The following is a 25,387-nucleotide window of genomic DNA, read 5'->3' as shown; positions in this document are numbered from 1 at the left end:
TCAATATTCTTTGAAAGCATGCCTGGCCATGGGAAAACATTGCCTTACTTGGAAACAGGTAAGGATCAGTGACAGAAAGAGCATCTTGAAGGAAATCTGCCTCAACAAATTCTGTCCCACCTATACAAGCATAGAAGAAAATGAATGTTGAGAGAACAATGATGGTAATAGGGTAGAATAGTCAATCTAAAACAACTTTGTTGATGCTTTTATCAGGAGACTATAATTGACAACTTGGAAGATTTCTTAGTCACCTCTACATCATGTTGAGTACTATTATGCTTAATTGTATACACATTCATGTAGTTTTGTTTTTAATTTATTATACTGCTTCATGAATTGTTGGATCATCTTGGCAGCCAACTAAACCAGGAAATAACACAAAATTTTCAAAGAAAAATATAGCTACCCTGATAAATAAAATGTATTTGAAATATCTCATCCAGGAAACAGAAGGTACTATTTTTCAATAATGACAGCATCAACTATCTCTGATAGATAAATATAGTTTTAGTTCCTGTAAATTTCTCCCTTGCATCAAATTATTGAACTAACTATTAGCTCATCTTTTCGGCTTAATAAAGAGGTTATTAAAAAAAGAGTTGCAATGAAAAATTAAGAACAATATTCTTTTACTTGTTTCAGTCATTTGACTGTGGCCATGCTGAAGCTCCGCCTTGAAGGGTTTTTAGCTGAACAAATTAACCCCAGGACTTATTTCTTACGCCTAGTATTTATTCTATCAATATCTTTTGCTGAACTGCTAAGTTATGGGGACGTAAACAAACCAACACTGGTTGTCAAACTGTGATGGTGTGTGGACAAACAAAGACACACACACACATAGATATATACATATACACGAGCTTCTTTCAGTTTCCGTCTACCAAATCCACTCACAAGGCTTTGGTCAGCGCAAGGCTATAGTAGAATATACTTGCCCAAGGTGCCACACACTGGGACTGAGCCTGGAACCATGTGTTTGGGAATCAAGCTTCTTACCACAGAGTCACACATGTACTTAAAAATTCTAAGAACATTTTTGTTCCATTGGATAAGACTAAAGATATGTATGAAAACCAGCAACAGAGTTTCCTCAGTGCTATAAATAAATACTTGCATTCTACATCAGTATTGAGTAGTTGTTTAAAAAATTTAGCAAATACATGTATTCACACAAAACCATGAGGTCCTGAGTCCAAGCTTACTGCATGGCATGATGAGCAAGTACCTTTACCATAGCCTAGGATTGACCCAAGCCTTGTGAATCAATTTTGTAGATGGAGTCTGTAGAAGCCTTTTGGATTGTACTTATAATTCAAAAGTCCAGCTTTATCACAAAGTGTTACGTTGATTCCACATGTGAATTATGAGAAGGACATGTGTCTGGAATACTTAGCTACTTGTTTATTCTACAAGTAAATTACCCATTTGATTGGACAGCCAGATACTCATACATCAAAATAATGGAAGAGACCATCCTATATGCATACATTCTATACCCATGTGATAAGTTCCTTGTACATAACAAAATCTTGCACTTCACATTTATTTTCATGGCCTATAGAATCTGTAATTCTTGAGTGTTGTAGCAAACAAATCAGAAATACATAAAGATAGACCTCATTAGCACCTACAGCATTTGAAAGACTAAGAGACATAGGGGCATGAACTGGAATGTACAAAAACTGAAACATTTTAACTGTGACACAAATTCAAATGTTTGCAAGTAATAATGATAGCTCATTATCTCAGAAATTCAGATAGAATACATCCCCAGAATAATTAATTTAGTCATAGACAAAACAACTATGACAGTTATTGTTGTATATGTGTCACAAACAGGATTGGTGTATGAATAGAATTAATTTTATAGGGATTTCCTGTTAACTACCTCAACAACAAATGATAGTGACATCATTATCATAGCTGCTGATTTTAATGGACATGTTAGGCAACCCCATGATGGTTCTTTGGTATACATAGAGGTTATGGGTGGGTATAGTACAGGAAATGAAGAATCAAGGCTTCTGGAGATAGTTGATAATCTATCTCCTATACAAACTTCAGAAAACCAGCCAGCCACTTGATCACTTACCAATCACATGAACTCACTGACCAGATAGATTTTATCTCCTCCAGGAGAGAAAATAGGCAGATGTTAATACTAATCCTTTCCCCGCTGAAGAATGTTCCATTCAACATAAATTAGCAACATCTGTGTGAGAACTAGACAGACACGGAGGAAAAAGGCCATTAGGAGAAGGAAGATACAAAAACTGAAAAAACGTTTAGTTGGTCACAGATTCAGAGACATTGTAGTGGATACTTATGACAGATGTAGGAAGGATAGTGATTAACTGGAAGTTTCTACAAAACAATCTACTGAGGGGTACTGACTAGATTTGTGGATGATACATGATGCAAGCAGGGCCATAAAAGACTGGTTAAAAGGGAGCAGCAAAAAAATTCCAGGCATTGAGCAAAATCTGAAATTGAGGGGCATGAAATAAATTTAACAAAGATTAAAGTTTTAATAAGAAAGAATACATGGCACTACTAGAATCAGGGAAATGGCCATGTTTGATATGCAGAAGAAATATAGGTAGAAATTCCATGCAGTGTACTTTGTATAAACTATGGATGCAAAAGAGGTGAAGTAGGATCACAGACAGTCAAATAAAGATACACTGTACACCTACAAATACTTAGCAGTGATGGGTGGGTGTTATCGGAGTAAGAATGAGCTGGAAGAAGTTCAGGAAGCTCTGCTGGTAACAGATTTTCAGAGTGAAGAGTAGACTGTATGATGCTTGTATACAAACTGTAATGATTTATGATCACAAGACATGGGCCTTGAAGCAGTGAATTTTTTAATGCTAGAAAGAAATGGTATAAGTATTGAAGACTCACCTCATGATATTGAAAGCCAAACCCAAATCGTGAGTATAGTTTGATTCATGAATCCTTAAATCTCTATTTCCAGCTATCTTTCTTGTTTTTTCTCTCAAGCTAAGGCTATTGGTAAGACAAATTTTCCATTAATATCATCTTTATTCTAATACAACTGTCACTTTAATATAGAAAAGTAACATGAGTGTTGTAGATAGATTCTGGTAAAATATCAGTCGCATTGAAAAAGCTTTTATTAACGTTACGATTATATTTCTGAATTTGATATTTGTATTGTGTCACAGGAGAGCTATAAACATTCTGGATATTTTATGATTTAATGAAAGATTGCTTTCATCCTAAACACATAGGACTGTCATCTCCATCCCATGTATTCAATAACTTCTTTTGCAGGTAACATCATGATTATCTGCTGCCAGAACTCATGCATAAATATGCAGTTCCACCAAAGTAGCCTCAATATGATTGCTTAGCCTGTTAGTGAAATTGCTTGAAAATTTCATTAAGATGAGAAAGAACACCTTTGATTATAGTTAACACCATTGACAAAGTAACCTCATGACACACGTAGTCAACTGAACAATAACAAGTGACAGTTATATCATGTGACTAGTTACCAAGAATCATACTGCATGATCTGATATGTAGTACTGAATTATATGAGGTGCAATGTGACAGTTCAGACCTGTATTCTTCAAATGTCCAGCTCATTTCTATGCCTATAGATTCTGATAGTATCCACAACAAAGACTGCCAAGGTGCACTCAATAAGGAAGCAAGTTCTCCAACACTTATTGTTGATAGTGTGCATTCCAGCATTATGTATGAGGCCAATGAAGTTATTATTGTTACAGGTAATTATTTTGTGCTTGTCTAAGTTGAGTAAGGAAGATATTTTTGTAGTGATCTGATGTGTTATATGTCTTGTTGTTTGAAAGTTGTTTAACTTATATAATTTAGATATGTTTTGGCTAAATACTGAACCAGGCCATGTCTAACTTAACAGCATCACCTGATAGGATCTGTTAAGTCATTTTTAAGTTCAGTTTTGTGATATGGCTCATTCAAGTAGGGAGCTGTTGTTGACTGAGATATATCCAGGTATAAGTAGCTGGTGTAGTGTGGTGTCCCTTGAAGAAATTTGTTCAGGTTTCATTTGAAAGTGATGCAATCTTTTTCTTTGATTTCTTTTGGGATAACGTTAAATAGAGCTGGGCCTGTTGAGGAAAAGAAATTTATGTTGCAGTGAATTTATTTGTTGTGAGCCTGAATTGTGTAGGGGGTGTATGGCATATGGTCCTAGCTTTGGATGAATTCTGAATCTGATATAAAGGTTGTTTGGACTATACTGATGGTATTTTCATTCAGAGGTGTGGATTGGGAGACTTAAAAGTAGTTGTGGCAACTGTACTCCTCACATGTCCAGGGATCTTTCAATTTTAGAATTTTCGCTTCGTTGTCTATGTGAATTATTTACAATTATATATAATTCACACATCTGTTGTATTTATTGTAGAGAGATGGCTCCGAAGCAAGACTAACAGAGTTCATGATGGGTTTAATGCATTATTCATACATCATGATTGTCATTTGTTTCTATTGGACAAATATGACCTCTGTAGTTGCTTTATCTACTGTCTTTGATGTATGCTGGGAATGTAGTGGAGGTATTGTATATAACTTTTACTTTTCTAGTGTTGATTGAAAGAAGGGAATGAATTACTGTTGTTTAACCCAGTATCAATCCTGATTGAGCAGACATTTCATCAAAGGTGTTCCAGTTGTGGTCACCTGGTCTTTTTTCCTAGGTATAGGGAGCCCAGGATCACATTATCCAATGTGTCCTATTATAAGATGATAGGGTATTATTTGAGGAAAACTTGGTTTCTATGCAGGATGGTTGAGTAGAGACTCACTTGGCTCATCAGATGACAATAGATTTGATGGGTATTAGTTCCTTTTGTTTTGGAGCCAGGTGATTAATGTAGGACTAGAGTTCCTGTGAAGCAGTTTCTGGAGAATAGTGGGATGCTATTTGTAAATCAGATTGCCTGTATGATTTGTGGTGGTATGAGAAGATGAAGCTGACAGAAGATAGAAGAGGATGAATCTTTGTGGTCCATTCAAGAAATTGCAAGGTCTGGAAGTGCTCTTCTTTGACATTGGCTATTTTTTATGTAATTGCAAGTAAATTTATAGATGTTATGGTCTAAAATAATTTTTTTAATGTAAATATTAAAGATTTACTCATCATTAACAAATATATTGATACTTTATGCTTTGTCTGTGACTTCTTTCTGTACAGCCACACTTCCAGTTGTTTCAGTGATTATTTTCATTAATACTATATAAATAAGTTAATAACACATTTTGATGACCACAATTATCATCATTTTAACACATTTTTTCATACCTGTATGGGTCATATTTTCTACAGTTGGATGCCCTTCCTGTTGCCAACCCTTAAGTGTTTCCAAGGTAATATTTGCCCATGACCATACGTCTTCACAAAAGTTTGGTAATGAAGGACACTGTTTCCATAACAATGACACTCATTTATACCTATAATGCAATGTGAAGGCAAGGAGACAGTAACACACACATAAATGACAGGTTTCTTTTAGTTTCCATCTACCAAATCCACTCTCAAAGCTTTGATTAGCTCAGGGCTATAGTAGAAATTTGCCTAAAGTGAATGTGCCATGCAGTGAGACAAAACCAACCATGTGGTTGGGAAACAAACTTCTTACATGTTTTTACAACATTCATTTCCATTCTAAAGGACATTTATTTCAATTACCAGTTTCAAATGAAAAGACACCAGCTCACATTAAACTTTTATGTTGTAACCATCATAGATTATCATTTCACATTATTCAGTATTTAGTCTTTATCAACAAATGGAACATACCTTAAAGCTTCAAGGTTGGTAAAGATAAATTTGAAAAAGATGTACTTCAAACATTGTTGCACTGATGATAAATATATAATTTCTTGTGAATGTGAAATAAGTCTCTCCTTAATAAACTATAGTTGTACATATATACTCAATGTACACTAATGAAAAATATTTTCTTCAGCAAAATATAGAAGCAAATTTAACTACTAAAAACATTCTCTTTAAACGAATTTTATTGCTGACCATAACATCAATAAATACACAATGTTTAAAACAAATGAAAAATACTTTAGAAAACCCAAAATAATGACAACATTTTATTTTATTTTGAGATTTCATTTTCTATATTTTCTCATAGTGACAGTTACACAAATTGCGTGAATTAGCTTCTCCAAAAGTTCTGGCAGGTACATTGCTATCTACTGGAATTCTGTTGAACCTTTATTTAAATATCATTTTGTGTTATAATATGGATGTTGGTTTATGCTCACATTTCAAGAAAATATCACATATATCATTTCTTCCAAGAACATACATACCTATAACATAATATGAATATTTCAAGTAAATCTTTTACAACACTGAAACATTTACAATCTCTGCTTTTGTATCACAAGATAAAAGGACAGGTTTTATAAGGTTCTTGTTAAAGATACTGAAGAATTAATATCTTTATAGTGGGTGATTTTAATGGTCATGTCAGGATACACAGGTAATATAGAGGTTATGAAAATGGTACAAGAAATAAAGAACAATTAAAATGCCTAGATTTCTCTGATACACATTATCTTAACACTTGCAACACGAATTTCAGAAAGCCATCTAGTCAACATGCTTGTCGGCTAAGTATGAAGTAGAGATTGATTTTGTCCTTACTAGAGAGTGAGAGGAGTGTATGTTAAGGTTAGCAGTTTCATATTGGAGTCAAGGAAAATTTGGAAATAAATTACTATTTGGAGATTCAATGCCCGGAAGCTTAAGGATTGCAGCTATGTAGGACCTAGCCCATTTGCATTCAATGACACAGAGTCATTATATATATCAAAAGAACAGTTTAGTATCTCTGATTTAATCATGAACAAGGCAAAACTAAAAACTTAAGTCCGAAGTGCTATCATAATTTCTAATGATCAATCATAACAATCTTGCTTATTTAGCATCACAGACACTAGGACTCTTCTTTAGGACCTACACAGAGCTCAAGTAAAAGCCACTCTGATGTACCGCTGCTGTACACACACACAATCATCCTAGATCACATCTAAAACACTGATTCACTCACCAACACACAACACAAATGAGCAGTTGCTTCTCTCTGCCTCTTCTAATACAAATATAACAACCTATTTTGAGGGGTTGGGGGAAGTTACAAGTCACATCTTGCACTTTGCTCGTCTTCTGCTCCAGAAATACACCCTTTGAGGAATTCTGCTCATATGCATACATTTCTGTCGAATACTGGACTACAACAGGAACCATATCATTCTTACCAATTATTGGTGAGATATAAGACTGAAACCTTAAAGGCCATAGAAACATTTTTTGTACTGCTCACTAATTTATAAAAACAGCCCAAATGCCTAATCTGTTCATATAAGCCAGAATGTCAATGGAGAGGATACTGGTGTACTTATTTTCAATAACAGTGACAAGAGGAATGGAAATGTTATGTGTGGTAGTTGAAAGAGAAGAGTTGGATGATGAGAAACTACTCCAAGTGGAATCAGTAAATGGCCCAGAGATCAAGTTTGGCCTCAGTGTTAGAAATAAGCCTAATAAAATGATAAAGGTAAGAAAAGTACCAGGTCTATCAGAGATACAGATAGCATCAAGATTTAGTGTTGCTCTGTTAGATACACAGTTAATTAGATAGTACAGAGTAATTTATTCCATAATGTACTGTATCATCAATTATAACAAAGGTACAGAAAAAAGAATACAATAGAGGTAAATGACAGAATCTAGTAAAATAGGTGAGATTTTTTTTTTTAGTAAAGTCAGTATAAGTAATGTTAGCTCAAATAAGATAGTTTGTGTTAAGACAGAACAAGTGATATATTTCTCATGATATAACTGGAAGACATATTTTCAGTTATAAACAAATTACTATATTTGTTATTCTGAAAATGCTTTTACAACAAAAAGTAAAAACACTCTGCACAAATTAGGAAATGACAGTAAGACACAGGCAGAAGTTTAATATGATGTACAAAGAAAGATTGACCAAGGATGTAGGAATCTTGACATGCTAAAGGAGGTCTTGTACTACAGATGCTCTAGATCTGCAGGCATAGCAAACTGTAGAATAATGAAATGCTTGGTTAGCTAAATACTCAGTGAAAAGAATAGATGTAATATGATAAAAGAAAGACTGTCAGCATAGAATAATGAATAGTAAAAGTTGCATTGGTAAAATCCAATTCATAAAACAAATTTCTACTTGTACGAAAAATATTTGACAGCAGATATCCCATAGCTAAGGTTTCTCTTCTGTGTGGATACGTTTGTGTTTAGTTAAATTATCCCTTCTAGCAAATGTTTCACTACATATATTACAGTGGTAAGGCCTTTCTCCTGTGTGAATACGTTTGTGTCGAGAGAAATGACCACTTTGAGAGAATGTTTTATCACAGATATCACAGTGGTATGGCTTAAATCCTGTGTGAATACGCAAGTGGCATGATAAAAGACCCATTGTAGAAAATGTTTGCTCACAGATATCACATTCATATGTTTTCTCTGTTGTATGAATACGTTTGTGGGTAGACAAATCAGCACTTCGAGAAAATGTTTTACCACAGCTATCACAGTGGTATGGTTTCTTTCCTATCTGAATACATTTGTGGGAAGCTAAATTACCAGTCTCAGAGAATGTTTTGCCACAGACATCACAATGATATGGTTTCTCGTCTGTGTGAATACGTTTGTGTTGAGTTAAATTATCACTTCTAGAAAATGTCTCACTACAGATATCGCATTGGTATGGTTTTTCTCCTGTGTGAATACGTTTGTGTCGAGAAAAATGACCACTTTCAGAGAATGTTTTACCACAGATATCACAGTGATATGGGGTCTCTCCTGTGTGAATACGTTTGTGTCGAGAGAAATGACCACTTTGAGAGAATGTTTTATCACAGATATCACAATGGTATGGACGTTCTCCTGTGTGAATGCGTATATGGCAAGACAAACGACCTCTTGAAGAAAATGTTTCATCACAGATATCACATTTGTAAGGCTTCACTCCTGTGTGAATACGTTTGTGGGTAGATAAATTAGAACGTCCAGAATATGATTTACCACAGATATCACAATGATATGGTTTCTCTCCTGTGTGAACACGTTTGTGGGTAACTAAATTACCAGGTTCAGCAAATCCTTTACCACAGACATCACAGTGGTATGGTTTCTCTCCTGTGTGAATACGTCTATGGCAAACTAAATTACCAAGCTCAGAAAATGCCTTACCGCACTCATTACAATGGTATGGCTTCTCCCCTGTGTGAATACGTCTGTGGGTAGTTAAATTATCCTTCCGAGTAAAATTTTTACCACATACATCACAGTGATATGGTTTTTCTCCCGTGTGAGTACGCCTGTGGGAATTTAAACTGCCACTCTGAGAGAATGCCCTGCCACAAACATCACAGTGATACTGTTTTTTACCTGTGTGAATACATTTATGGGAAGATAATAAATTACTTGTAGTGAATAACTTCCCACATATATCACAAGCATACAAATTCACTTCTGTATTTTCATGTGTCTCATTTGATGAATCATCATTTTTAGACTCTGTTTTCTCATCCATAATTTTCTTAATCTATATTTTCCTGTATGATGGCCTTCGTTAAAAATCAGCTGATATTTTGTTTCTTCAGAAAGACCTTCAAATTGATTTATTAAGATGGTATCTTGTGCTTAATAATCAGCAGCTAAGGATCATTAGTTTCAGTTAAGATATATCCAGATATCAAAGTCCTTTCAAATAAGACAGTTAAAGCTTCAGGGTAAATCTTCCAGTTAACATTTGTGTGGCAACTCTTGCATATAATTGCAATCAAACAAATACTTCACTTTAATTCAACTTATAAAAACGGGCAGACATTAGCTTGATAAAGTTATTTTTAGTCATGTAAAGTTGATAATTACGTTGATATTCTTCAATGAAGTATCTTTCTCATTATCATCTGATAACCTGAAATATAAGACAAACAAAAAGGGGTTACATGATTATTGGACAGAAGAAAAACTGAACATTAAAACAACCAAAGAGAATCAGAATATATAGTGAAAATACACACCGATATAAAGATATAGTAGAAATGAATGTGGATTTTAGAATTAAAATGCTCAGAAAAGACTAGTAACTATATGAAGCTTTGCAGAACATTACTAAAACGTAAAAATTGTCATCTTTCTCAGAAGTACATATCTACACCGAGTAGATTTACTTCTGCAATACTGTTTTAGGGTCTCTTACGATATGCAGGATATCTATTCTAAAACCAAAATACACATGATAAAAACTATGCTTTCAAATTAACACGAATATTTATTAAAAGTTCAGTTAGAATGGCTTTATACACACGCACACAAGTGATATCTTTATTGTTTATATTTGTATATGGATGAGAGACAGAGATGTAAATTACGTATTTGTATGTTATGTCTCATAAACTATATGCATTTCAAAGTTGTTTTTAATTTTTCACTTTTTAAACTGCTGTTGCCAAATTTTACTTCCGGTCGAATCGCACTATAAAATAGAAAATAGCCCAAACGTTGTTTAAAATTCCACCAACTTAAAAGAATATCAAAATATTCATTAAAACTGAAAATCATTTCTGTTGAAACATTCTTTAAATCTCGTAATAGTTCAGAATCTTTGCTGCCAACAATTGATAAACCAAGTACACAAACCACTCCGCTTTATTTCTTACAAAATATAGTAACATAATATGTCTGATGTATGTTTATGAAAATGAGTGGACAGTTAAAAACAAACGTCGTTGATGTAATAACAGAATAAAAACGTAGAATAAGAGTAAAATTATTACTGAAAATCAGGTTAACTACGAAGGGAGAAATTAGAGAAGAAAATTGATAAAGCAAAACAGATTTTGACAAAGAGCAGGAATGTAAATAAAATAAAAATGTAAATACAAAAGAACAATTTTGAGAAATATCTAAAATATATTAATGATACTTACATAGTAATGTAGTTAGGTGAAACAATGAGATGTAGTGAAGTAGTCAAAAGTCTAATCAAATGAAACGAGCAGTAATAGAGAATATACAAAAATAACTTGGCTCTCATAAATGGTCGAAACGAATATGTAGATACTTCAATGTAGGTTATTGTTAAAGATTATTGTTTTTATTTAGTAACCCCATCGTTAAGTTAACTATAAAAGCAGCGCTGCTGAACATATTTCCTGTTTACAAAAAAGTAACTAATTCCGAAAATTAAATTAAAATACGAATACTTATTTGAAAGATTTCAGAGGAGAAATTTATGAATAGTTATGCATACCTATCCTAATTTCAGTTCTATATATATTACAAGATGTAATGACATCTGACAGTCAAGATAAATTTCGAAAATAAGCTGTCATTTATTTCACTGCTGCACTAAAATTCAAAGATGTAACACTCAAATGTTTCCTCTCTCGTACCATTCTTTTGAAAAAAATTTATGACGTTCAAATAAACAATCGCCTTTCTGTTTATTTTTCGAACTGAGTTACTGTTTTTTTTCCCTCAATAAAAATGGGTTATTTCCAACAATGCTTGTTATTTAAACGATCGTATTAAGAAAAGAATACAGTAATCTATATACTCCGTAATAACCTCGAGTTTAGGTATCAACTTATTCGTTTCGGCCATTCAGAAGAGCCAAGTTGTTTTTGTACATTTCCGATTATTGATAACATCATTGTAATCGACACATATCCTGATTGGAAACTGTTAAGGGTTACGTACACATTTTCGTATAATCAATATATTTCATTTGCGATTGAAATATGTTACTATATTTTGTTTGCATTCGAAGGCATTAGTTTCACTTTTTAAAATGTTGTTTAAGTTCATTGGAGTTGAAAATTTAAATACAAGACCCAAAAATATTTATGCACTTCAAAAGCAAACCAAATATATTAATATACGAAAAGTATATATAAATCCCTTTATCCTTATTATTTTATTTTATTTTTTATTCTTTTTCTGATTCTAGACGTTTATTTTTGTACTTCTAACTGTTACCAGTTTATCGCTCTTCTTAAATTTGTCAAAATTCCAATTTTTTCAAGTATTTCTCATCTTCTGTTGTCACATCTATTTATTTAATACACTGTCCTAATCATCATATTCCTCACAACATTCTATCCCTTAAATTTGTGTTTCCTGTGAACGGGGTGGGTGTATAACAGATTGGCATGTTTAATAACATCGACTTTTATTGCCGTCACAGTGTTTATCGTTTTACAAAATCAAACTAGAAAACTTGACAAAGCAGAGAACACAATTGATAAAATTAAAAAGATAAAAAGAGAGAAAGAAAAAATGAGGAAAGAGAAAAAAAAAAAAATACAATTCACCACCTTGGGTTGAAAAGTTGGGGGTGCTGGGAAACCTTTTTAATGGCTATTGAGACACGCCAGCACGCTTGCAGCATTGCTGCGGGTGATGGTGAGGCTGATGCGCTGGAACAACCAATTGCCCTCATGAGTCTCACCAGTTACCTCTGCAAGGTAAGTTGCCACTGAAGACAGGAATCTCAGTTAGTGGTCCAAACCCACCAAGCGTCTTGAGTGCCACAGATCCTCAAACTTGACCTTAAGAACGCCTTCAACTCCATCAGCCGTGATGCCATCCTCAGCTCAGTAAGAGAGAAGGTCCCACAACTCTACCGCCTTGCATAGCAGGCTTATCGGGAACCCTCCTATCTCTCTTTTGGTGACCCAATCATCACCTCCACCTCAGGTGTCCAACAGGGCGACCCACTTGGGCCTGCTCTGTTCGCACTGGGAATTGATGACATCACCAAGATGCTTTGTATTGTTGCTTTTATTTTAGTTTCCTAACCTACTTCAGCAATAATTGACACCAGCCACTTTTACCCAACATTTTACTGATAGTTTTGCATATAGCTACTACAACTTTGCATTAGAATAAAAATGAGCTAAGTGGAAAAACCATTGATGAATAACATGAGTGGATCTTGCTTTCCTGATCCTGTATTCATATAATTATGAAGAGCCATATGAGCAATTAGTCACTAACTGGATGGGCTACTATATTTCAGGGAAGATACTTTAAGATGAGCCAAGGTTATTTGGGTTAAATAATATCAGAAGACCAGGAGAACGAAAGTCACAATGAAAGGCTGGTCCAGTGAGATCACTGAAATGCAAGAGCAGAGGCATGAAGATGTGTCCTGTGTGCAAGAGATAAGATGGAGGGGAACCTTACAGGCAAGGAGAAAAGGTACAAACTCTTCTGGAAAAGTAGCAGTGAGAGCATGGGTGGTGTATGCATATTCTTGGCAATGGAATGGGCAGAATACAAAGATCAAGTAGTCAGAGTGTGTGATAGGATTGTTAAGCTAAGACTAGAATTAGCTTATACAACAGTAACATATATCTTGGTATATGCTCCTGAAGCTGGGTAGGCAGATAGCAAAAGGACTTTCATCAGAATGCATATTACTTCAAGGGCAGATGACAATGACACAAACGAATTCTGAGATGCAAATAACTTGTTGATCTGCAAGACTAACTTCAAAAACCTATCAGACACTTGATCACTTATCACCCTGGTGAGCACAAAAACCAAACTGACTATTCTCACCAAAGTAGGTAGCTGCTTGTGAATGCAAAGTTCTTCCCTGGCAAAGAATGTTCCACTAACATAGGTTAATAGTTAGTGACTTCAGACTTAGAGCTAAAAATATTATATATATAGGGTATTGTGCGTACAGATAGATGTACAATTGCTCCTCATAAGTTTAGAGCTCCACATAGATTTTCATAGCTCTGTCTGCTTCCAGTATATAGTGATAACACAACTACTATACTTAGTGGTAAGAAATACAGAACAAATATAGGAAAAATTATGACAAACACATTTATATTACTAATTCCTACATATGTTTGACCATTATGGCTGTTTGGAATCCTTTATTGGATGTTCCAAGTGCATTTAGATGCTTAACCAGAAAGGATAAAGCATCCAAATGCACTCAGTACATCTAATACAGAATGGATTAGCAGGGAACTCTTTATTACTTTATGTTGCAGAGTATATAATCTCAGGAGTTGGGTATATGGTAAAGCATTTTATAAGTATTTTGACAGAGAAATAGAAAGAAAGTAATTGGCAGAGAAAGAAAAAGGATTAAGAAACAAGAGAAAAGAGAGAGGGAAGAAAAGAAAGAGAAGCCAAATAGAGAATAAAGAGAGAAAAAAGAAAAAGTTAAAAACCAGAGCTTGCTCAGGATTTTGTTGGTGGATTGTTAGACATTGTTATTTTAATCTAATGCTGTTCCAAATGAATATTATAAAGGTGACTAGGCTATATTCCATTCCACCAGATATTTTAAGTATCTCAGCAGTAATTCCTGATGAACAAAGGGCTTACTTTATCTTAATATTGTTAATTGCTTTTAAGGCAGTAAGCTGGGCAAAATGCTTAGCAGCATTTTGTCCCTCCTTACATTCTAGGTTCAAATTTCACTTTCATCCTTTTGGAGTCAATGAAATAAATACCAGTTGAGGACTGGAGTCGATGTAATCAACTTACCCCTCCTCCCCAAATTTGCTTGTCTTGTGCCCAATTTGAAACTATTATTTTTTTATTACTTTGTTTATCATATTGCTGTCAACTAGAGTGGCTAAACTTTCTATTGGATTCACATTAGGAAGACTCTCTTTTTTCCATTCATTCTCTACATTTAGCAGCCTTTTATAATAGCAATTCCATGCCTCTTTGTTTTCAGGATACAAGTGTACTGTAACTTTCATGACCTGGTCAAGCAACTTCATGTAATTACTTCTATCTAAGGCATCTCCCTTACCTTTGTAACATCTGAGTAAAATGCAGCTACACCAGTCATTGGCGATGACACCTTTCTGAATAACCTGATTACCTATATGGGTGACAAGACCATATCCTATTCCACCAGATATTTTAAGCATCTCAGTAGTGACTCCCAGTGGGCCAGGGGCTTTCCTTGTCTTCATTGAAACAACTGTAAGAGACTATCTGCACACCTATTTAGTGAACACTACTGAAACATTAAATCCTATACCCCTTCCCCCCACACACACATGATACTACAAGCACCAGTAGACTTTTCGCACGGGTGAAACAAGGATTCTACTCAGTCTTTACCTCACATTGGAATATATTTTTTTCAATTTAATCTTAATAATTTGTCAAATATTTTGAATGCCAAAAAAAAAAGAAACAAACCCCCCCCCCACCTATTAATGAGTTCTGCAGGTTCTTTGATATGTTTGGCAGACAACAGAATGTATTATGGTTGATGTTGCCTTACATCCTTTCAGTGTTGATGAAATAAGAACTAGCTGGGGTCAATGTAATCAGGTACCAGCTACCCCAAACATTCAGGTACATGATTTTAACACTTTGTTCCGGTCAACTAACTTTGCTTATGGGAATTATGTAATGCAACCAGCTTTCAGTTTATTTATTAAATAGATTAATGGGCGATGTAATGAATGCTGTATAGAAAAATAATAATAAGAAGAATAAACACCGTGGTTTTTAATGAGAAAAGAAACGAAAAATTTAAAGAATTCTCTCCAAGCTAATTTGCATGCCTTGGGGAAAGTTTGTGAGCAAGATACAACTATGGACATGTTTTGGTTTATTAGATATCAACATGATATAGGAAACTCAAAGACTGAACTGCTGACATATTTCTAAAGAGTAACAGATACTTTTTGGTTGTCTCACCCCCATTAAAAAAAATTGGGTTATCTCCCCTAGTTTTACGAGAAATATCGTTACTTTTGGTTATCTCCCTCAACTAAAAAATTGTTTAACCCTCAATAAAACAAAAAAAAACTGAAAAAATTGAAAAACATGAAAACTAAAAAAATTAAACATCTTATTGAATCTGATAACATTTTTATAACAAATCATACTATGCTTATTGAGGAGGCCAAATGTCAACAATGTGTTGAAGTATTGAATCAAAAAGATCTCTTTTAATCCAATCTCTTGTCACTACATAAACTCAATTTTTTAGTGAAGAGATAACCCAATTTTTTTTATGGGGGTGAGATAACCAAAAAGTGCCGAGTAACGAATAATTGTTGGCCAATATAATTTGAAAAAATTCTTTGAGAGTCACTAACAATACTACTAGCTTTTTGGTTTCTTTTCCTATCTAAAAGAAATTGCAATTGAGAGTTTTTCACACACAGCATACTATAAAGGCCCATATCAGTTATTTCTCTCAGTCTAATATTTAATGTAGCTTTCCAGCCTGTTGATGTGCCTGTGTGATCTTGATGATCACTTATGGCTACCCAACAAAAATAATATACATCACATCACAGAGATTAGGATTCTTCTTTGTAATAAGTAAATACTTTACTCCTCATCAGCTGCTAACTCTCTACAGGCTCAAGTAAGATACACATAGTTGTATGCCTCACATGTATGAGACAGTGCTGCTATACAGGCAAACGTCCTACACCACATCTATAGGAAAGTAATTTGATTGATTGACAATGACTTATTCAGCAAATCATTATAAGCACTAGCTCACAGATGAATAGTTTCCTTGGTTTTCCTCTTCTACCATAGGTCAGCCTAAATCTGAAAAGGAGATGGCATAGTCATAGATGTATGTCTTATCAGAAGTCTGCTCACCAGATCACAGGTTAACTGTGTAATGACCTGGTTTTTAACAGCAGAAAATATTCTAAACTTGAAAGATCTAAAGATCAACATAGCAAACATCACAGTGTAACTTAGTAACAGCAAGTATAAAATCTCGGTGAGATAAGAAGTGAATTGCTTCCTATGCAAGTAGGGGTTCAATACTGTATTCAAAGACATAAAAGCAACCAAAAAATATTTTGACAAGCTGTGAAAAAAAAAAAAAATACTGGGATCTCAAATAGATTGCTTGTTGTTGATAATGATGATGAAAAAATGTTTCCAAAAGTCATGGGTGCTGTGTTGTTCTTTGATTTTGTAAGCATATCCACATGGGTTAGACATATGGAATTCAAAAGCGTACCCAAAGTTGTTGTTAATTCTTATGAAAGACTTCCTCTATTATCAAGAGAATACATGTATTAATAGTCAATAAAGACATTGCTAAAGGCCAATCTAGTCAACCTTTTATAACAGAATAATCAATTTAGCCCATTGTTTGGGTCAATTTGTTTTTAGAATTGCTTCATGTTAGTAAAATGAAATTCTCATTTTTGGTACATAATTTGATGTAAATAGTTTTCAAACAAACACACACACATATATATTCCAGCAAAGGAATGCAGCAATGCCCAAACATTGAATATTACAGGAGACAGAAAAATTAGCTGTTGTATTTGACATGACAAAGTTTCATTTTTTCAGTTCATACATCATCATTTTAACATCCACTTTGCAATGATCACATGGGTTGAATGAACTTTAAGTAGATTTCAAGTTCCCTTCTTGTTTCCAAGAAAGGCAATATTTCCCCAGGACCAGAAATACTTTCATGGAAGGTTGGAAACAAAGGATACAGTAATTGCCAGGCATTGCCAGGCACAGGAATTCAAGACAGGATGCCCCTGGAAGCTCCTCTATGCTGATGACCTTGCACTAATTGCTGAGTCACTATCAGAACTACAGAAGTTTCAGGTGTGGAAGCAAGGACTAGAATCGAAGGGCCTTAGAGTCAACCTAGCTAAAACCAAAGTCCTAATAAGTAGGAAGGTAGACAAAACACAAACCCCTTCAGATAGATGGCCCTGCTCAATCTGTAGAAAAGACATAGGTAGAAACTCTATAAGTGTAAGCTATGGACACATAAGAGGTGCAGGAATATCAAAGAAGGCTAACTAGGAAGATAGTTTTTGTATGTAGCAGATGCTCAGGAGCAATAAATACTGAAAATGTGCAGAGAACAACTCCTGTCATATTCCAGGGAGAAAAACTAGAAGTAGTTGATAACCTCCATTGTCTAGGTAACCAAGTTAGTAGCGGGGGAGAGGGCACTGAAAGTGTAGCTGATAGAATAAGAATAGCCTGGGCAAAGTTCAGAGAGCTCTTACCTCTGCTAGTGACAAAGGGCTTCTTGCTCAGAGTAAAAAGCAGACTGTATGACGCATGTGTACAAACAACCATGCTACATGGCAGTGAAACATGGACCATGACTGCTGAAGACATGCGTAAGCTCGCAAGAAATGAAGCCAGTATGCTCCGATGGATGTGTAATGTCAGTGTGCATGCTCGACAGAGTGTAGGTACCTTGAGAGAAAAGTTGGACCTTAGAAGCATCAGTTGTGGTGTGCAAGGGAGACGATTGCGCTGGTATGGTCATGTGGCGAGAATGGTTGAGAATAGCTGCATGAAAAAGTGCCACACCCTAGCAGTTGAGGGAACCTGTGGAAGAGGTAGACCCAGGAAGACCTGGGATGAGGTGGTGAGGCACGACCTACGAACATTGGGCCTCACCAAGGCAATGACTATTGACCGAGACCTTTGGAAATATGCAGTGCGTGAGAAGATCCAGCAAGCCAAGTGAGACAAAAATCCAAGGCCTCTGCCAGGGGTGTAGCCAGCCCACTTATGCATACCTTTCCTTCATTGGACACTAAACTCTGCTTGCAAAGACCTGTTGACGCAAGTGAAATCGAAATCGAACCACTACACTCTCGGAGTGGTTGGCGTTAGGAAGGGCAACCAGCTGTAGAAACTCTGCCTGATCAGATTGGAGCCTGGTGCAGCCATCTGGTTCACCAGTCCTCAGTCAAATCGTCCAACCCATGCTAGCATGGAAAGTGGACATTAAACGATGATGATGATGATATATATACACATATATGACAGACTTCTTATAGTTTCCATCTACCAAATCTACTCATAAGGCTTTGGTTAGCTCAGGGTTACAGTAGAAAAGACTAGCCCAAAGTACCATGCAGTGGCACTAACTGGACAGCAAGTTTCTCACCACATGGTCACACCTGTTTCTGTACATGCATATATAAGCTTTAAAACAGTTGAAGTAGACAACCCAGTGTCTGCTAAGTTGCGTCCTTCACTGAATACTGTAAATCCATCACTGCAGCTTTTCTTTACCCTCTGATCCTTTCTTTTTCATTGCAATGTTGACAATCTTTTCTTCTTGAGCATGTAGTTCTACTGTTCGTCTATGGTAAATGTTTCTAAATGTTTCTCAGCATCTTAGATGAGTTCTAAGTACTAGGTGTTACAAGCCTTTATCTATTCTTGATGGTAAAAAATTTTGAAATCATAAGGAAGTATATGAAAGTTTGGACAAGTGCAAATTTAGTTTCTTATTTGTTAACATACAATTATTACAAAAAATGACAAAGGCTTTTTCTATTAAGATATTGTGAAGCAGCCTGACTATGCATTTTATCCATTTAGTTAAATTTAAAAGGTTAATCCAGCATTCAGGACCAACAATACTCTCAACTTTACTAGTAAACAATATCACTCTAATTAAACTGGATTTTTGTTCGAAGCTATCTAGGTATTGAACTCAATGCATTTCAGGTAACAGTATGTAAATTGCTTGAGTGCTTGTCAGCAAAGTCATCCAACCACGACAGTTTTTAATAATATATATCTAAACACATTTCAGAAGTACTACGGTGTGTATGTTGTTCATTCACATTCACTTTTGCTGAAATCACAAAATACTGAAGAGCAACATAAGGTCATTGGCAAAGATCAATTTGAAAAATAAGTACACTTAAACACTATTAATGTATTGAATCATTATCATCATGTTTGTATAACATCCGCCATCCATGCTGGCATGGGTTGGATGGTTTGACAAGTGCTGGTTTGGCATGGTTTTTATGGCTGGATGCCCTTCCTAACAGCAACCACCTCACAGAATGGACCCAGTGCTTTTTATGTGGTACCAGCACAGGTGGTGTTTTGACATGGCTTTTACAGCTGGATGCCCTTCCAAACACCAACCACTTTATAGTGTAGACTGGATGCTTTTCACATGGCACCATCACTGACAAGATCACCAAGTAACTTGCAGGATGAATATCTTTTGAGAGGAGAGGGGGCATTGGAAGAGGTGGTCTTGTGTCAGATGATGAAAAGTTAGAGTGAGACAGAAACAAGTGTCTTGCTGTAGAGGAGGTACATGGTTACCCAGACAGAGAGAGAGAGAGAAAGAGAGAGAGAGAAAGAGAGAGAGAGAGTGATCAAGAATGAGGACAGAAAGAGGTGTGGTGCTGTAAAGGAGATATATAGTTAACCAGCCAGAGGGAAAGAGAAAGAATGGAAGACAGCAAGAGTGCAGGAGAGAGATGGTAGCAAAGTGCCTGTGCATACTCACTTGGAATAGGGATTAGAACGTAAATGGGATGGTAAAGGAAGAGAGAGATAGATGGTGAAAAGTACCAGGGCATACCCTCAAGGTATGGAGGTTATAAGTGGCAGGGTATTGTCAAAGAAGTGCTGAGTAGGGAATGGGGGACTATGGGATAGCAAACATACAGTGGGCAAAGCAGTGAGGACAGGATCGGGGAGAGAGATAAGCATAGTGCATGAAAGAGATATGAGGAAAAGATGTAATTTGGTTTGTTGGGGCAGAGAGTGTGAAAAGTTTTATTCTTATATGTGAGTGGAACACAGTGCTTTTAGAAATGTTTCGTTGACATGGGTAGGTTTTTCAAGAACCTCATATTGCCAGACATCTTAGCCCACTGTCATTTGCTCTATGAGGCCCAACGTCCTGAGATCAGTCCTCACCACTTTATCCCATGTCTTCCTGGGTTTCCTTCAGTGATTGACATTGAATATAAATTTATAATTTCTGAGTATGTTAACATAAGCTTTGTATAATTATTATGCATGCATAATGAGTTTCTCAATGATATTAATAACAGCTCTGTGTATATTAACATATAGTTTCTTCAGTAAAATCTAGGAGCAAACTGAACAATCACAATCACTGCACAAATGTACTATCTTAATAAATCTTTTATTATGGATTGCATCTGGATATACTTCACAAACAAACAACACAAATTAATATTTCAAAGTTTTATTTTAATAAGATATCTTTTATGGTTCTATGCATTTTCTCATATATAGTAACAGTTACACAAATAGCATGGGTTAACTATTGGAATGTTCTAGAAGGTACATTGTCATCCAGCAGGTGTTCTCTTATAGCTTACTTAAATATTAATTTGTTGTAATTTGGAGATTGCTTTATGTTGCTCAAATCAGGATTGAAAGTATTATCATACATATCATGGGATACCAACAAACAAGTATAACTTGTGAATATTTGTATGATCATATATATCATCAGATATAATTTCTTTTCTGTATATATTTATATAAGATAACATAATAAGTATTTCAAATATATATTTTACAACATCAAAACATCTATGATTTGTGATTAAGTCTCACCAATAGGATTAATAGACAAGTAGAAGGATAAGTTCAGTGAAACTTTTGTTCAAGCTAGATGAAAACCGATATCATTGACATCATCTTCATAGAGGATAATTTCAACGGTTATGTCAGGTAACAACACTAGTAGGATGACACATTGATGAAGATGCAGGTTCTGAGCATGATAAAAAAAATAAAATGTTAAAGTTCCTGTATTCCTCTAATGAAAAAAAGCTTACCATTTGCAACACAACTTTCAGAAAGTTAGCCAGTCACCTGATGACATATTTGTCATATGGGTATGAAGTAAAGACTGATTTTTGCCCTTGTCATAGATCTTGAGAAGATTTTCAATGGGAACATGACACAGTACATTCAATGGGACAAAAGTACAGTCACTATGCATATCAAAGAAACAGTAGTACTTTTCATATTTAATCAAGAACAAAACACCTACAAATGAGAGGACTCAAAATTTCTAAGGAAACACTCATGGTAATTCCACCTCCAAAACCTTTAGTGTCGATAAATATTTCAGTCCTAGTCAGTAGTAGAGCCTTTACAAAGCTCAGAGTACTGATCACATGTAGGACAATGCTTCTGCTCCATGCACACACACAAAAATATAGAAGACATGAAAAGTGTAAGTGTATTCTGGTCAACAGGGTGAGAATCATTAACTCAGATACTCTACAGGAATGCTTAGCAGTAATGGATATATGAAATGTTCAGCTGATCAAGTATTCAGTGCATATAAAAGATACAGTGGAATTTCCAATAAGCTATTGGCAGCGAATAAAACAGTATAACATTGATAGTAGTGTGTTGAAATATAATAAAAACAAATTCATTTATAAAATATATTGCTATTTGGATAAAATCTATTACCATATGGCTACATATTCATTCCCATGTGAATATGTTGATGTTGAATTAAATGTTCATTTGTAGAAAACGCTTCACTACAAATATCACAGGGATACAGTTTCCCTCTTGTATGAATACGTTTGTGTCGAGATAAATGAGAAGTTTGAGAGAATGCCTTATCACAGATATCACATTGGTATGGACGTTCTCCTTTATGAATACGAATGTGACCTGACAAATGACTTTTAGTAAAAAATGCTTTATCACAGATATCACATTGATATGGTCTTTCTCCTGTGTGAATACGTTTGTGACAAGACAAATTACTACTTTCAGAGAATGTTTTACCACAAACGTCACAGGGGAATGGTTTCTCCTGGGTATGGATACGTTTGTGGGAAATTACCGTGTTTCTATCTGCAAATGATTTACCACAAAATTCACAAAAGTATGGTTTTGCTCCTGTATGAATACGTGTGTGTCGAGTCAAATAAGCCCTTGTAAAAAATGCCTTATCACAGACATCACATTTGTATGGTCTTTCTCCTGTGTGTGTACGTCTGTGAGAAGACAAACCAGTATTTCCAGAAAAGCTTTTACCACAGAATTCACAGTGGTACCGTTTCTCTCCTGTGTGAATACGTTTGTGGGTGTGTAAAGTACTACTATCTGAGAATGATTTACCACAGATATCACAATGGTATGGTCTTTCTCCTGTGTGGATACGCACATGTCGTGACAAATGACTATGTTGAGAGAAAATTTTACCACAGATATAACAGTGGTGTAGACTTTTACCTTGACATTTATGGGAAGATAATAAATTGCTTGTAGTAAATAACTTCCCACATACTTCACATGTACGTGATTTCACTTCTGTATTTTTTCCTGCTTGATTAAATGTATCAATATTCTCAGTTTTCACTTCAATATTCTCAGTTTTTATTTCAATTTTCTCAGTGACTCCTTCAATATTCTCAGTCTTTGCTTCGACGTTCTTGGTGTCAGCTTCAATATTTTCGGTGTCTGATTTGATATTCTTGGTGTCAGCTTCAATATTTTCGGTGTCTGATTCGATATTCTTGGTGTCAGCTTCAATATTCTCAGTATCTGATTCAATATTCTCAATGTCTGAGTCAATATTCTCTGAGTCTGATTCAATATTCTCAGTGTCTGATTCAATATTCTCGGTGTCTGATTCAATATTCTCAATATCTGATTCAATATTTTCAGTGTCTGATTCAATATTCCCAGTCTTTGTTTCCTCATCCATAACTTCTCTTTTAATCTATATTTTCTCTGTGTGTTGTCACAGTTAAAGTCTAATGATGTCTTGGTTCTTAAGAAAAAGATATCATTCTATCCTAATACTTCAAATTAAGGTAGACTCTACTTAGAATTATTAGGAAATAATTTTGCAAATAATAACCAGCAACTGAAGGATTGTTAAAATACCTCCAATGAATGAGTTATATCCAGATATCAAAGTTCAAGTCCTTATATATAATACAGATAAAACTTCATGGTAAATCTTCAGATTTCATTTATAAAGAAAATTTTCTAGCAAATACCAGTGTAGGAATTTTGCAAGTAATATCAAGGCCAAGAAAAAATTCACTTCAATTTAACCAAAAGTTGTAAAAACTCTCAGACATCAGCTTCATAAGGTTACTTTTAGTCTTCAGAAGTTGGTAAATATGTTGATAGTCATTAGTGAAATATTTTAATTTCAATATCAAGTGATAACCTGCAATAAAAGACAACATATGACAAACAAGAGAAAGAAGTGTTAACATAAAAAATTATAAGAGATGAGATTCGGCCATTTGTACTGAAAAAATAGCCAGGTAGACTCTGAAGATATTTGCAGATAAATAGCATTATGATATATATGCGGTAGAAATGGATTAGAACTATGGATCTTGGAATGAAGGCTGGAAACGATGTTAAGCTCGACAGAACATTACAACAATATCCTAAAATTATATTTACTACCTTACTCAAGGAAAAAATACATATCTACACTGAAATGAATGCTATGTAGATTATCTCACTTAGCTCAATCTTTAGCCGTCTGACTTCCTCGATGTCATGCAAATAAATGTTTAAGTGTAATGCAAAATGCAAGAAAAACAAAAGTATTTTCTACCGGTATTATCAAAATTTACCTTTTTCTACTTGGTCAAAATAACATGGATGAAGGAATATACTGCAGTAATTAGATGAGGCTACTATGAAGCTTTTCAGAAATAAAATAAGACAAGCTTTATAAAAATAATCCCTTTTAACACAGACACAATGTCTTTCTGATTCCGGTGTCCAAAAAGTGAGGATCGTTCTTACTAGTTTCAGTCTTTACGGGGATTCAACATGAACTACCTGCTCACAAAAAGCCAACATAATCCGAATCCGAACACTTCATCGGGATTAATTTTATTTAAAATTCTATCAAATGACATTGATCTTAGAATATCTGTTAGAATACAAAAATAATTTTTCTATTGAAATATCTTTTTTAAAACTCAAAATAGAGGATGTTCTAAAGTCGTGTCATGGATAATTGATACCTCAATGTAATGCTTGGGTTTGGAGTCTCAAATTTTTTCAACAGAACACAAGTCTCTCTTGGTCGATGGAATGTGTGTGCCTCTATTTTGTTTATTTATTATTTATTTACCGACTTGTTATTTTATCCCTATCTTTTTTTAATTTTTCCCCCTCATTTTCTTACTGTTTATTTTGGTAAATTGTGTTCTTTTTCACTGAATTGTTGGGTGCTCTTTTAGATTCATAGCATCAGCGAAGTCACTCTCAACTAACTATTCAAACCCAAAGGATGTCAGTATGTTAGGCGATAAAATTCATAATACATATATAATTTTTTTATACACATTCACAATAGTATAAATGGTGGAGATGGAGTATATGTAATCTGGGTATACCCCCCCCCCCTTTTAAATTTTGTTTTTTTACGGAATCCTATATTTCAGACCATGAAGAATCCGATTCTGGAAAATATTTTTCAAAAATCTCAATTTCAAAATTTCGCCCCCCCCCCGG

At 34.8% G+C, this 25,387-nt stretch overlaps 2 protein-coding genes across 2 annotated transcripts in view; both read right to left on the bottom strand.

Annotated features, from left to right (window-relative positions):
• Positions 1 to 6,027: 6,027 nt before the first annotated feature.
• On the bottom strand, positions 6,028 to 11,740 carry LOC106883873 (zinc finger protein 845). Its single transcript, XM_052966781.1, has 2 exons — positions 11,026 to 11,740; positions 6,028 to 10,010 (listed from the first exon to the last, which is right to left on the bottom strand). Exon 2 carries the CDS (start codon positions 9,621 to 9,623, stop codon positions 8,289 to 8,291), a length of 1,335 nt encoding a protein of 444 aa, XP_052822741.1. The 5' UTR covers positions 9,624 to 10,010; positions 11,026 to 11,740; the 3' UTR covers positions 6,028 to 8,288.
• Positions 11,741 to 21,082: 9,342 nt separating this feature from the next.
• LOC106883883 (zinc finger protein OZF-like) overlaps positions 21,083 to 25,387 on the bottom strand; it is a 6,322-nt gene continuing 2,017 nt past the window's right edge. The window contains exon 2 of the mRNA XM_014935022.2: positions 21,083 to 24,074. Within this exon, the coding sequence (XP_014790508.1) occupies positions 22,356 to 23,600 (1,245 nt within the window). The 5' untranslated portion in view covers positions 23,601 to 24,074 and the 3' untranslated portion in view covers positions 21,083 to 22,355. The remainder of the gene's footprint in view (positions 24,075 to 25,387) is intronic.

The sequence above is a fragment of the Octopus bimaculoides genome, chromosome 1 (genome assembly GCF_001194135.2).
Source record: "Octopus bimaculoides isolate UCB-OBI-ISO-001 chromosome 1, ASM119413v2, whole genome shotgun sequence".
Taxonomy (NCBI): Eukaryota; Metazoa; Mollusca; class Cephalopoda; order Octopoda; family Octopodidae; genus Octopus; species Octopus bimaculoides.
This window is presented reverse-complemented; position numbering and strand designations above follow the sequence as displayed.

Bases quoted from the DNA above. Each gene is read 5' to 3' on its own strand.
- LOC106883873 (XM_052966781.1), bottom strand. From the start codon at position 9,623: ATGGATGAGAAAACAGAGTCTAAAAATGATGATTCATCAAATGAGACA.